This window comes from Anguilla anguilla, chromosome 16 (assembly GCF_013347855.1).
Source record: "Anguilla anguilla isolate fAngAng1 chromosome 16, fAngAng1.pri, whole genome shotgun sequence".
Classification (NCBI taxonomy): Eukaryota; Metazoa; Chordata; class Actinopteri; order Anguilliformes; family Anguillidae; genus Anguilla; species Anguilla anguilla.
Window position 1 is genome coordinate 17,215,912 of NC_049216.1, and position 13,630 is coordinate 17,229,541.

The 13,630-nt window shown below is 45.7% G+C and overlaps 1 protein-coding gene across 8 annotated transcripts in view; it reads right to left on the minus strand.

Moving 5' to 3' along the window:
- LOC118215229 (neogenin) overlaps window positions 1-13,630 on the minus strand; it is a 163,077-nt gene that overhangs the window by 5,859 nt on the left and 143,588 nt on the right. For 6 of the 8 annotated variants that reach the window (XM_035395785.1, XM_035395784.1, XM_035395786.1 and 3 more), the window contains exons 15-24: window positions 12,530-12,724; window positions 11,690-11,785; window positions 7,934-8,166; window positions 5,337-5,475; window positions 4,962-5,069; window positions 4,364-4,558; window positions 3,663-3,695; window positions 2,500-2,565; window positions 1,315-1,453; window positions 460-698 (exon numbers count right to left, since the gene is read on the minus strand). In XM_035395785.1, the coding sequence (XP_035251676.1) occupies window positions 460-698; window positions 1,315-1,453; window positions 2,500-2,565; window positions 3,663-3,695; window positions 4,364-4,558; window positions 4,962-5,069; window positions 5,337-5,475; window positions 7,934-8,166; window positions 11,690-11,785; window positions 12,530-12,724 (1,443 nt within the window). The remainder of the gene's footprint in view (window positions 1-459; window positions 699-1,314; window positions 1,454-2,499; window positions 2,566-3,662; window positions 3,696-4,363; window positions 4,559-4,961; window positions 5,070-5,336; window positions 5,476-7,933; window positions 8,167-11,689; window positions 11,786-12,529; window positions 12,725-13,630) is intronic. The other 2 variants (XM_035395781.1, XM_035395779.1) reach the window with 2 other exon arrangements.

Genomic DNA, 13,630 nt, shown 5'->3' on the forward strand with positions numbered 1-13,630 from the left:
GGAGCAAACAAGAAGTCAAGACTGGAACGCAATTATCGATCCTTGGCAGCGTGGTAGCCGAATGAAAATAGAAATTTTTCTAAATTATAAAGCAAAATCTGTGAGAAATCTACTTTCAAGTCTTTATCCAGGTCTTGCTTGGAACAGTGACTGATTCTTAAACATGAGAAGGCAGATAACCATTAAGCAGATGAATGATATGAGTCAAACAGATTTTGGAATTCAAATGAAAAGGTTAAAATGGAGTAAACTGAAATGAGTAATGCTGGAAATACTTTTACTCCTGAGACAATATTATATCTGTCTTCCAGAATGTCAGTGGAGACAAGTCAACCTCAATGTGCTGAGAGGTAAATAACCTGGGGCCTTCATGGGACAAGAAAAAAATCCCCTCCAAACAGCCCCCGGTGGGTGGGGCAGGGTGGGGAAAGAAAAGGGCAGAGAGGGGCAGGGTCTCACCACGGTAGGAGTTGCGTCTCTGGTGGATGGGGTTGTCCATGGGCCCGTCCACGGGCGTGATGTCCTGGGAGGTGCGGGGGATGGGCGTGTCCGTCATCACCGGGTTGGGCTCAGGCGACTTGTCGATGGGCTTCAGCTCCAGCCGCTCGTGGTGGATCCACAGGTCAGGAGGTTTCAGATCCTTGGAGTTGCCCTTGTACTTGTGGGAGCCGTTGGTGGACTTGCAAGCTGCACGTTTCCTAATGGAGCGAGAGCGAGAGTGAGAGAGAGTATGTGTGTGTGTGTGTGTGTGTGTGAGGCTTACACTGGGCACCTAGCAATTATTCAGGAAAAAACAGGAAGTTGGAGAGTTTTGAATTTTCGCTGATTTGCACTTAAAAGATTCAGTTTTTCAAGGTTCCTATCTGCCCCTTAAAACAAAACAACTAGACAACAAAAGGAAATCTCAAATGCTCAAAGGTTTAATTAGCGTTATAGTAGAACAACGGCTTGATTAACTAATCAAGCACCTAACATATAATTTGAGAAACGAATTTAGTCTGAGTTCAAGTCTGACTTTTGGGAAGGGTAAAGCCACTGAACTCATGAGAACTCATTGCAAGTCAATGCGAATGAGGGAGCCTTCTTAATATGTACATTCATGCAAAAGTAATGCAGATAAGACTAACACTGATACCGTGAGCCAAAATGGTGGCCGATGTGCTGATTGGCCTTTTCCCTTAGTCTAATATTTTCATGTTTTGTGCAATGTGACATAATCAGAACTAATAAACCAAGATGAGCTGGAGATGAAGAATCAGCATGTAAATATGGGTGACCAGGGTCCTGACCTGAACCGTTTTATTGGTCACCTACTTTTTCTGGTGGGAGGTGGTGCGCCGTGTGCAAAGGAAGGCCCCCACCACCACCACAATGATGGTGAAGGCACCCACGGAGATGATGATGATGATCACCAGGATGGGGTTTTCGCTGCCGCCAGTCATCCCAGGCTTGCCTAGAGAGACGGAGGCCACGAGTCAGCCCGGCACAAGACCATAGAGTTCAGACCGTTGCACTAAATAACGATTTACGCTTCAAAGCACTGCTCCGCTTGTCAATAAGTGGGCATTATGCCCGCAGCAGATTGTTTTACACTGAATATAATGAAGAATTAATGGCTATTATCAGTGCCACTTTCCAATTTCTCCATGACTAACTGCTACTAATGCACTATTGCGGCACACTATAAATATGAGCTACAAGTCATTCAGTACATTAGTGTCTCTCCAATATCCCCCCCCATTGTCACATACTGGAGAAGCACACAGCACATGCTGAAACAATATTCTGTATGAAACTCCTTTGTTCTTGCCTCTCTCACACACCCATAAACTAGTCTCCGATTTTGTGGAAATATATCCCTCAATTTCATGTAAGGTAATATCGGCCATTTCATAATGGAAGATATAATAACAGAAAAGGCAGACGAATCATAACAAATTACACTCGTGAGCCTTGTTTGACTCTTTCTTCAATTCTTTTTTCTTTATCTCGCTATGAGAAATGGGGAGGCAAAAACACTGCAGGAGAACATCTCATCTCAACGACAAACTGCTGGAAATACATCTTCACTGCTTTGTTTTGTTTTTTTGCACTTGTAACAGTTTACCACTCAGAGGGCAGGTGGTAAATAATGCTCTCTGAATAAAGAGACGTGCGCTGAAAACAAAACAGCAAAGCAGAAATGGAAAAGAAATTAATCTGGCGGATTCACTGCTTACAGCCGACTCAGCCAGCAGTGCTTTTTAAACCTGATTTTCTGACGTCCCACTGACCGTGCAGCTCCTCCTGAGACACCGCACTGAGACACCGCACACCACCGCACTCTGGTGCACTCACTTTGGAATCTTTCGCTGGCCATCGTATTGAACACACCCTATTAGACTAGGGTGTGCTCAGGGTGTGTTAACCCTAGGGTATGTGCAACATGACAGAGTGGCGCTGGGTTTCACTGGAGAAAGGACGGACAGGAGCGTGCGGCGCGGCGCGGTGGTGCATTACCGACGGCGGGGCCGAAGCTGTTGTCCGAAGCAGGGGGTCGACCGGGCTTCACCGGGATACCGGAGGCTGCGGACGGAACGAAGAGGCGACGGTTAGCAACGGGAAGCCCAAAAACACACACACACACACACACACACACACTGCTCGACTGGGCACAGCAAATCTGAGCGGGCTGGCATGGCTCATATAAACAAAACAGGCTTCTGCCATCCGGTTGGCCCCAAGACGTAAACGGCCAAGTGCTCTGTTGCAGGCCTTTGTGGGATGTCCTGCACGAAGGGAAGCAGACTAGAGTACGGCTCTCTCTTGTGGACCCTGATGAAGACTGACAGGAAGTGGCGGGGAGGGGATGAAGCACATTTATCTACAGCTAAAGACAGAATGGCACCAGCCACAGTGACAAAACTCAATACACCAAAATTACAGACTGATAGCTTTGATGGACCAGAGATAATGTCTGAAATCCCAGAAGTGTAGTTTGCAGAGATACAGTGCTGTAAAGAAGTATTTGCCCCTTCCTTTTCCTCTATTATGCATATTTGTCACACTGAATGGTTTCAGATTTTAAGACAAAACATAATATTACAGCAAGGGAAACTGAGTAACACAGAACACATTTTCTAAATTATTCATTTAATGAAAAAGGTTAATCTAATACTTTTTCATGGCACTGTATGGCTGTCGTAAAGAATACAGAAAAATGCAGTGTCACAGAATGCATGGAGAGATTAAAGGTCTTTTTGTCTTTGAAGAGTCTTTCCTGTAAAACACGACCTTCAGAACAGCTTCATCTAATGAAGCTGGGTCATTGAAAAATCTAAAACAAGGCTGGCCAGTTCCCCTAAGCTCCAAGCTACAACCTAACTGTTGATTGACAACTTGTACCTTGGAAGGGACACAAGCTACAAGGTCCTTTTTAGCTAATCAGAATTTGTCCTCCACACTATCTGCCATGGACAGCACCCTTATCTGCCCAGGACAGATGGTGTGCTTTGAGCCGAAAAGGAAATACACTGCTTGTCTATTTTCCAAGTTTAGGTGAGGTGGCTAGACTTTCTTACTTTTTGTAGAAGAAGGAATCTGTAATTGGCTGGGAACAAATGACATGAGTGGAAAAAGATTTCAAAAAGGAGACGAGATAAGAAAATGAAAGGTGCAGTTACCTTGGTCATTAGCCATTTTGTCAGAAGATTCAGCTAACAGGTCAAGCGTAAACAGGCAGGGAGAGAGAGAAAATACAAAAAGCAGACCGGTTAGAAGAAAGGGAGAGAAGGGAGGAGCAGAGCAACCGTTTGTGGGAAAGCTTAGAGGTGGGGGGGGAGGGCAGAGCAGAAAGTGCCTCACACAGAACCATTGAAAGCAGTTTGCTACAGCCCCATTAACTGCCTCTCAGGCCAGGGCCTACGGACTGGCGGACGGGAGCACAAAGGCTTAAAAGAACAGTGGAGAGAAAAGAAACGGACCCAATCCAGACTCTGACCACATTCAAGGCAACAAACACGTTCATCTGAAGACCACTTGTCCTCCTTTCACTCCGCAGCACACCCTAAACATTCGTACACTGTGACCTCGATAAAGTTTGCAGCTTGTACAGTTTATTTGGCGCACACTTCTGACTGTGGGTACGGCCTTAAATGACTTTACACAGTGACTGATCTTTGTTTAATCTGAGTGATGTAAACATAGACGTGTGGAGATAACATACATTAAAAACAACGGCCACATTCTGTTACGCCAGCCAAAATACACCAAGGCTAATAGCTTTTTTTGGATTCCTTTCACGCAAGGACTGCTGCGGGACAGAACTGCGCCAGATTCAGGCGGTACGGCTCGGCTGCCGCCCCCTGGCTGGGCATCCGTTTACCTTTGGGAGTGCGGAAGTGTACGGCGTCCGACATCGGACCCATGCCCTTGGAGTTTCGGGCCTGGATCTTGAAGTAGTACGTGGTGTCCAGGGTCAGCTCCTGAATCTGGTGGGTCAATCTGTTGCCCACCACTGGCTCGATCACCCAGTCATGGACCTCTGCGTTTACATCGGTGCTGTAGTAGATTATGTACCCTTGGAGAGAGACAGAAGAGGAATGAAAAATTAGGAAAGTAATTCTGTCCCTAACTGAACTTCTCGACCCTGAAAACACACAACCCCAGCCCAAGAGCAGTATGGGAAAGGTTCTTTTTCAGCTGTTCCACATGTTTTAGCAAATACAATACCGCTCTGTGAGAAGAGATGCTTCACTGCAACTCACTCAACAAAAGTTTCAGAACAGATCCTAAGGCACGGTGCATTCATAAGAATGAATTAAAAATAAGAACATTTACTACAACCTTGAACTGTGGAACTGAAGACATTTTCAAGAAGACATAAAACTTAAACAGATAAAAGTGAATATTTGAATAGTTGTACAGCCCGAAAAATCTCCGCTCCTGTCCCTGAGCTAGAAGGCAATGGGACCCTGCTTTACCTGTGATTTTGCCGTTGGCTTCAGAGGGAGGCTGCCAGTTCACAATGATGGTGCGAGGCCGTCCCTCCTTGCTCACCACTGTTACATCTTTGGGAGAAGAGCTGGGTACTGTGGAGGAAGAAGTGTTTTACATCAGGTGAGAGAGCAAGGTTTCCAGCAATGGGCTTTGCACAGTAACACATAAGATGAAACTGAACACATCTTTAATATTTAATATTTTATTTGTGTGCCTTAGGAAAGCCTGCAACAACGAGATACTCTATGGTCAAAGGGGGGAAAAGGACGGTCTTGATCAGCTGGCAGACCACTCCCTCTCATCCTGACCGTGGACGAAGCGGTACAAGAGGAGGGCAGGATGGGGCACGCGGGTCTTACTCGTTTCGAAGGTGGTCCCATGGGCCGTCATGCTCCAGGTGCTGGTGCGCCTCCCTTTGGTCACCATGACGGAGAACTCGTACAGCGTGTTGGGCTTCAGGCCCGTCACCATGTGGCTCAGATTGGAGGTGTTGGCAGTCTACAAAAAAAACAACAAAAAAAAAACAGTTGAATAAGTAGGAGGCATAAATTATTTGCTGACCCGAAAAGCTCTCAGCAATGTACTTCTTCAACAATTCCTAGCTTGGCTCTTTGTTTTTAGTGAAGCTCAGGGTATTTGAAATGCAAATATAGTCACTTAGAAGTTTAGAAATTCATTTTTGTATAATATTTCTTGATCGTATGATTAAAATGTGTATTACAAGGAGATTGTTATGGTAACTGTGGAAATACCACAAAATGAAACTAAATTATTTAACAGATCTGGATATGCAATTGCACTTCAGGCTTTGGTCTCTGAATGGAGCCCTATACTTGTGAAAATGAGGCACTAATTTGTGTGATTTAAAAAAAAAGTCTGAACGGAGCAGAAACTGAATTTTTTCATCAAATAAAAACAGCACGAAAACGTGTATATAAAAAAATAAAAAAAAAATAAAAAAAAAATTTTTTAAAGAAGGAAAAAAAAGAGTACATTAGGCTTGATTAAAACACGCCTTTTAAATAGTGACCACTGCAAAAACCGTTCTGCGGTACCATACAGTTTTCTGGTCAGCATCAACAGCTCATCCGTATAACGTCAGCTACATTAGCTAGTAATCAAATTCAGAAGACAGTGCACTCTGAACTGCGTTTGTGCGATCTGAATTCTAAGAAATTTGACAGTACAAAAAATAAAAAGGGTCATTTTGGGGGAAATGGCTCCTTTTCAATCTGGATCTCTCAGATCTTGATGATATTTGACTCCCATAATGATCACTGGCATTCTTTTGAGGAAAAAAAATTAGGGACAAAGTGTCGATTTTCACTCTACTTTTGAGACCTAGTTTCACAACCATAAATGATAAAAACAAGATCTTGGTCTCATTATAATCACATTTGAATACTTTGACTGAATTCTTTGCATTCATCAAGAATTAGACTTAATAATCTCCCACAAAACTAATACTCCCTCACAAAACAACTTTTTTTGTTAATTTTGCTTATGTAATTCATATAGAGTCTGATATATACACATGCTAAATTATAGAGTGGGATCTCTATTTTACAGTACAATTACAGGGACAATGGGATTGAATGGTTAAAGGAATAGTTCAGCGTATAAGATTTTATTTTGATTTTCCGATGGATTGCTTTCAACTTATTTTTTATCATACTTTTGGGAGGTTTGTAATTTTTCTTACTGACAGGAGAATCCCCCATGGCAGATGGACACATGGCAGTGGAAGTCTGCCAATTCTGAGTCCATCCTGTCACCCTGCTCCGCACTACATGATCAAGATTGATAAGAAGCCATTTTCCCCTAGAAGAAGGAATAAAAATCTTGATAGCTGCCCTGAACACCCTGCCAATGTCCACCTCATCAGCTCCACTACAGTTCTTTAACTCGCCTGCAGTGACTGCATATGAACATACAGACATCTTGAGAACGATGGGCATTCAAGCAGTACAAAACGGGATGCTTCTCTCGCTAGCCCTGAAGGTCCACTGAAAAAGTGCATCGCATACATTTATTTCCCTTAGAGAAGGCTGCTTATGCAAAGACAGACTGCTTGAGAATGCACAATTGGTCTGGCCAAGTCACTGAGGAGCTCCAACAAGTGGGATGCTTCTGCTTAAATCGAGATGGCACGAGGGACAAAAATTCTCAAGGAAAACATTTCTTCAGCGAATCCTAAGGTGGCCACACTGCTTTAAAAGGTCAGGCTGAAAACTTAACGTGTGTGGAGAGGGAACACTCATGACAGACTTGCTGAGTCAACTCCGTCTTGCCAGCAACAAATGTGGGAAGACGCAAGAAGCTGAGAATTTCCAGCCAATTAAAGTCAAGGCCGGTGTGTTTACTGCTGAGGAGTAGCTCATCATGGGCGATTAGAATTCTAAAGTGATACAGTGATTTTTACCCCCTCCCCACCACCCTCACACCACCTACATGCAGTCTCCTCGTTGAATAATTTATAAATGACCCCTTCTGTGCCCTGGTACACAGAACCCATTATTATTTTTATCGGCTAGCGGGAGCCACTCCGCTAATTAAGCCACATTAGCACATCTGCTAGAGTCTTCGACGACATGACAACGTGAGGGAGGACTGCAAAGGAATTTCCACGAGATGAAGACAAAGCGACAAACGGCGCAAGCCTCCGCAGCGAGAGCAGCGCTGCTCTGAGCTACCAGAGCAGCCAGAGCAGCCACAGTTTCTGAGACAGCGAGCTCTTACAGCAAACTGCGGCGGGAGGGTGCAGACCAGACGATTCTGCAAGGCCACAATCGGCTTCAAAAGGCCTCCAAGATATCAAGTGCTGCACATCTGTAGGCTTGTATTCCTTTCAGGCTTACTTGGCACTGCTTACTCAGTGGACTGGGCACTTGTTTTACACCACTCCCATGTTTTAGTGAGTGGGGACCCCCCCTTGGAGGGCACTTGAACCTGGTACCTTGAACTTGGTGTTGGCCGGGATGTTGGTCTTCCAGCGCACCGTGTAGAAGCGGGCGTCGGTGATCTTCTGGTTCTTGGGCAGCGAGTTGTCAGCCCAGGTTACCTTGATGGTGTCGTGGCTCAGAACAGAGGCCTGAACTCCAACGGGCGGCAGCATAGGGGTGGGGTCTGGTACTGGAGTGTATGGAGCATGGAAAAGTGCGTACAAATCAACATCAGGGTCTATGGGGTCTGCAGGCCGTTAACACCAGTGTCAAATGGAGGAAACAAACAAAAAACAATGCGTGATAAGGTGACAAAAAAGGCAAGAGCAATCAAAAGCAAGGGAGGGTTGTGGGGTTTGGGAGGGGGGAAGGGTCACAGGTTTAGGGGAATAAAAAAATTTAATGAGTTAATGAGGGTGTGGGTGGGTGGGAGGGTTTGATGGGGGTGTGGAATTGGGAAGAGGGTGAGGAGAAAGAGAGAGAACATTCTATTAGCACAGAAGATCAAGTCTAAAGCTTTCTATAGATCACTACAGGTCAACTACAGTAGCTGTGTTCTACACTAATGCCTATGTGAATAGTGACTACATTCAAAGAAAATCTAAAAACTTGTGCAAAGAGATTACATGAATTAATATTGGACAGTGTACAGATATTGAACAATAAACTTATTTTGTGTATTTCAAGTCTGAAATCTACCAGGGATGTACAGAACTTAATGAAAGACATACAGAGAGATACAAATCAAAAAATTAATATTTATACAATCACCATTTTCATTCGGTCAGAGCAGCATACACATACTGAAACTGAGGATTACATTTAAAGAACTATCATTACAACAAAAACATGCAAATGTTCCAGAAAGCAAACTAGACTGTTATGGGATTTCATGGAGACATCCCATAATGGTCCTTTCTAGAAAGGTCGTACTGTGCAGAAATGTAGGGTTTATTTATCATCAACAAAATGGAACACATGCAATAGTCCCACTAGTGTGTGACAACCTGGATTCTGCCCATCTTTGTGTGAGGGCCTTCTCTTTGGGGCCTTTCTAAGTGCCAGCACTGTGAGCTGGAGGTCATTCATGATTGGTCATTCATGAAAACTGCCACAGGGATTGGTTCAAACCCGAAGCCTTCAAAGCAGCCCATTCCAAAGCCACCAGCACTCAGCACAACTCCCACACAACTGAGGAGAAAGGCAGTGATTCAGGAGTCTCCTCAAGTCTCCCAGCCATCGCATTCATCTGTCAGCACAACAGCTAAGCACATCAAACCACCTGTGTTTGTGACGGAGGGCCACAGTGCTGTTGATGCAGCGCACGCTCATTACTGGCTCATTAGCACTTGCGGGAAACAAACAAAAAAGGGCACAAGCCGCTTGTTCCACACCGTGTGCTGAAGGCATAAAGACGTGACACACAGCTGCTGCCAGTAACGGGCTGCTGCAGCTGCTCTCGCTTTCCAGGTATTTTCCATCCCGACTGTAATGAGGCGGAGCGTTGTCATGACGAGCTCCTCCCATCCCCAACGCCCAAAACCGAGACAGCCCATGGTACAGGCTGATCTTTTCCGTGGAAGACATCCCCTCTTTAAAACACACAATGGAGAGCCAGGGACAGTTTTGGGGGGCATGTGGACTGTGCCAGGCCTTGGTCAGGGCCTGGCCTGGAGGAGACGGCTTTCTGGTGCAGCTGCTGTTTGATGGCTAACAGACGCACACTGCTCACACAGACTGCCCTTTCATATGAGCCAAGACAAAATATAAAACAGCTCTGCAGTCCTTATACAAGCATTTACCCAGGTTTAAAAAGGCAAGATGCCAAGGAGAAGAGGTGTGATAGGTATGTGTGTAGGAGTGTCTTCCACTCTGTGTGTACATGTTGTTGAAATGGATCAAATGGTAAACACACAACGCCTGTTCCACTTCATCTTCCCTACACTGTTGCTGCCGCGTGAACTACAGAATGAGTCATTCCATTGATACATCTAGAGGGCAAAACAAAAAGGAACATTCATTTACTAAGGAAACTGCTGCAGCTAAAAGCTCTGGTATCACTGCCTTGTTAAATGTCTGTATAGGATTTGAAGATGAAAATTGCCTCAAAGAGATGTGACCTAGAAATCTATACTTGTCTCAACTAGTTTCTAAGCCTCTCCCAATCCTGTATATACACCGACTGATTTTAAACATGTTTTAAGCACAAGCCGCTAGCTTGTTCCTAGAGTAAATTTGCCGAGAGCCTTTTGAAAAAGTTTGCATCTGATTCAGTGAACAGTGAGAGAGCAACAGGCGGTCCCCCGAAACCCCTACAGCATGTTGGTGTGACTTCAGAGAGGAGAGAATTGGGAGGGTGCACAGTACGCGCCCCCACAGAGCTCAATATGCCGGGAGAAAAGTGGGAGACAAAGGGGAGGGGGGCGGCATGGGGGTACCGTCTCACAGACTCAGGGCGAACTCCATCCCACTTTATGAGCTGTGAGATTTCTGGGAATCTGGTGTCTGCCGCTTTACTGCTTCAGTCCTCCAGACGGCACAGGCTGCTCTAATTTAATATTCCAAGGGTGGATTTAGGTTCATCTATAGAGGAATAAGCTCCTCAGCCTGTCCAATGAGGTGAAGGAGTCTGTGCATGGTGAAAATCCCTACAGTTCACTGACAGTGGATAAGTTTTTTCCTCAACTGTAAATGCTGAATTCGCGTCACAGTCACGTTGAAAATACAATAATGTTGGATCAGCTCTGCATGGTAAGCAGAATTTTCACGCAAATCTGTTATAATGATGAAATCCACTCCCCAATGCTGAAAAGATGCATACGCACAGATATGGGGGAAGAATATCTTCCGGTAACCTAATACAGAGGCACCGCTGCAACAAAATTCTCATTATGTTAACTGTATAAGGGATCTTCCAGTACAGTTTGACTCCTGATCTACGCCTACTCAAGAGATAACATCTTGACAGCAATTCAGTGCTGTTGCTTGGTGTACAGTATCATGTTTCCAATAATATACAGTCCTGAAAATGAGTGTATTATTGTGTGTACATGATAACTAGTGTTCTTCCTTCTTCAGACTGGGGAAGTATAAGCTAGTCCTGCCAAAGTACAGTGTTTGGAACAGTGACCATTCATCTCCCAGAAGTGCTGGAGTTTGCAGGGTGATTACACCAACACAGAGGCCTGAGCCTGACACTACAGCCTCATCCCATATCTGTGTTCCTTCCAAATGGAAACAGGTTCAGAAAAACGAAAGATGGGTGAAGCCACAGGGAAAGCACTTGGAACACACAGGATGATACAGCTTCTGGTCGGGTTTTGGAATAGGAGCTGCCTCCCCCATCGTACCCTTCTGTGCATTCATGAGCTTTGCCAACATGCGCATGTCTCCCTGGGCTAAATTAACCACGACAAAGTCCACAATTCAAAGACAATATCTGGTTAACTCAAACATATTTTCATGGCATTTCTTAGCGAATGTAAAAATTGTTCTGGCAATGCTAGAGAAGGATTCCAGGATAAATTCACAAATTTTACGTTCAGGCATTCAGTTCTCTGCCCTCTTGAGAACTTGCCACACCTGGAAATTGAGAAAATGGAGAGGGAAAAAGCAGCTCTCTTGCTGTAAATGGAGGCGCTCTTTTGCTGGGAAGCTGGGATTCTGTGAGGCCTCTGACAGGCCGTGGTTGTGTCGACAGAGTCGGCCTGTGGAAGAGAGGTGCCACGCCCAGGGGGCTCATCCCACCGGAACACGAGCGCCTGTCATACCTGACTGCGGCCTGGTGACGGCGCTCTCGTACACAGGGATCCCCTCCCCCACGTTGTTGAACGCCTTCAGCGTGATCACGTAATGCGAGCTCGGATCTGCGGAGAGAAAACGAGAGGGAAAGAGAGAGAGAAACAAAATGAGAGACAGAGAACACGAGTGAGCGAGAGAGAGTGAGAGAGAGAGAGAGAGAGGGGGTGAAGAGACAGGAGATCATGATTATAATCAAAAAGCACACTCCACTGAGACCTCTTTTTTCTGTTTTCAAATGAATCATCTCGGCAAGAGCGCATATTTAAACACCATTATTGATTTTTCTTTCTTGTGCAATAAAGTGAATTATGGAAAACTTCAATTATGCACATTTCTTTTGTGTGATTTCTTCCTCTCTTTAATTAGACCGGGGGTGGTGTAGCGCCATGTCGCTAGGGCCCTGTGGGAGAGGAGCGCGGTGCGGGGCTGTTAATAAAGCAGCGTCTCTGTGTGGGTTCAGCACCCCCGCCCGCGGGAGGAGGAACAAACAAAAACAGGAGCGCTGAACAACCCGTGTCATTCAGACGGGAGAAACCAGCCAATTACCCTTTACCCACCACGCAGGGATTTAACCCAGCACACTCTCCAGCCAGCAGCTCACCCAGCACTGCGCCGCACCAGTGGCTCCGACAAGGCAGCCTTACAGAACTCACACTTTAATCCCTCAATTTACTAAACTGAGGGATTAAAACCACTTTGAACTAGCGTTCCCATTGCATACTGTACAACTTGAGGGATGTAGTCTCGCTAAGAGACATGTTTTATTTGCTTTCTGTGCACAGAACCTCCACAGGGGCTCCTGCTCTCACCCAGGTTCTCGATGCTGTAGTAGCGCTGCTTGTAGTCCACTTTGATGGTCTGGGCGTGGGGGCTGCCGATGCCGTAGCCGATGGTGTAGCCCCTCACCACGATGTCCTGGCTCTCCGGGGGCGTCCAGCTCACCACGATGCTGTTGACCAGGGGGCGCACGTGCAGGGAGCTGGGGATGTCCGGCACCCGCGTTTCTGAAAGGCAAAGGGCCAATGAGAGTGAGGCCTGCCACGCGGTGTGAGGTAACGGGCGCGGCGGCGAAGAGAAAACTCCGCCCTCAGCGCAGTCCTGGCCTCAGGAACCAGAAACACAGCGCAGCCCTGCGGATACATCTGGGGCACGCCTGTCCACAGTACAGAAATGCGGATATTAACAAGCTTGCTGTGAAACCCGGGGCAGAAATCGGGCGCCTCTCCAAGGAATTACGAGGCCCGGCACAAGCCCCAGATCCTGCGGCAGAGAGGGAGCACACCTACAGCACACAGCATGCAGGCAGAGAGGGAGCACACCTACAGCACACAGCATGCAGGCAGTCAGGCCAACAGCCTCGCTGCAGCTGGGCTTCTATGGCCGCGCGTAACCAGGGCAACCTGGCCTGCGCTTTATCAGAGATTCTTAACAGGAACGAGAAACAAGGGGGAATTTGTCAATGACCTACTCAAAATGCACAGTGACAATAGCTTGGCTGTGAAATGGAGGTGGGGAAAAAACCATCAATAAAATCTGCAAATGAGCAAAACAGTGTAAACATCAAAAGCAGTACTCCTCCATCAGAGCTATAAGAGGACTCTCGAAAAGGCTGCCAAAATGCTGATTTTCTGTCGCATTAAAAAATAAAATAGGATCACGTGTTTGATGTGGATGTGATTTCATGTATTTGCAGAGGGTGAAAATTTATGCTTCTTGACAGCTTTGTACCTCACCCGTTCAGGCAGAAGTAGGATAAATGCATCAATAATAAATGCTGTCCAACATTCATTCTTAATATAGCGCCCAACACATTTTTCTTAGGTTTTTAAACGCTCGCATCCATTTCAAATGATTTAATTAAAAACTTTTCATGAGATGAAATGTGGAGCAGCAGCAAAATAAATCAATTT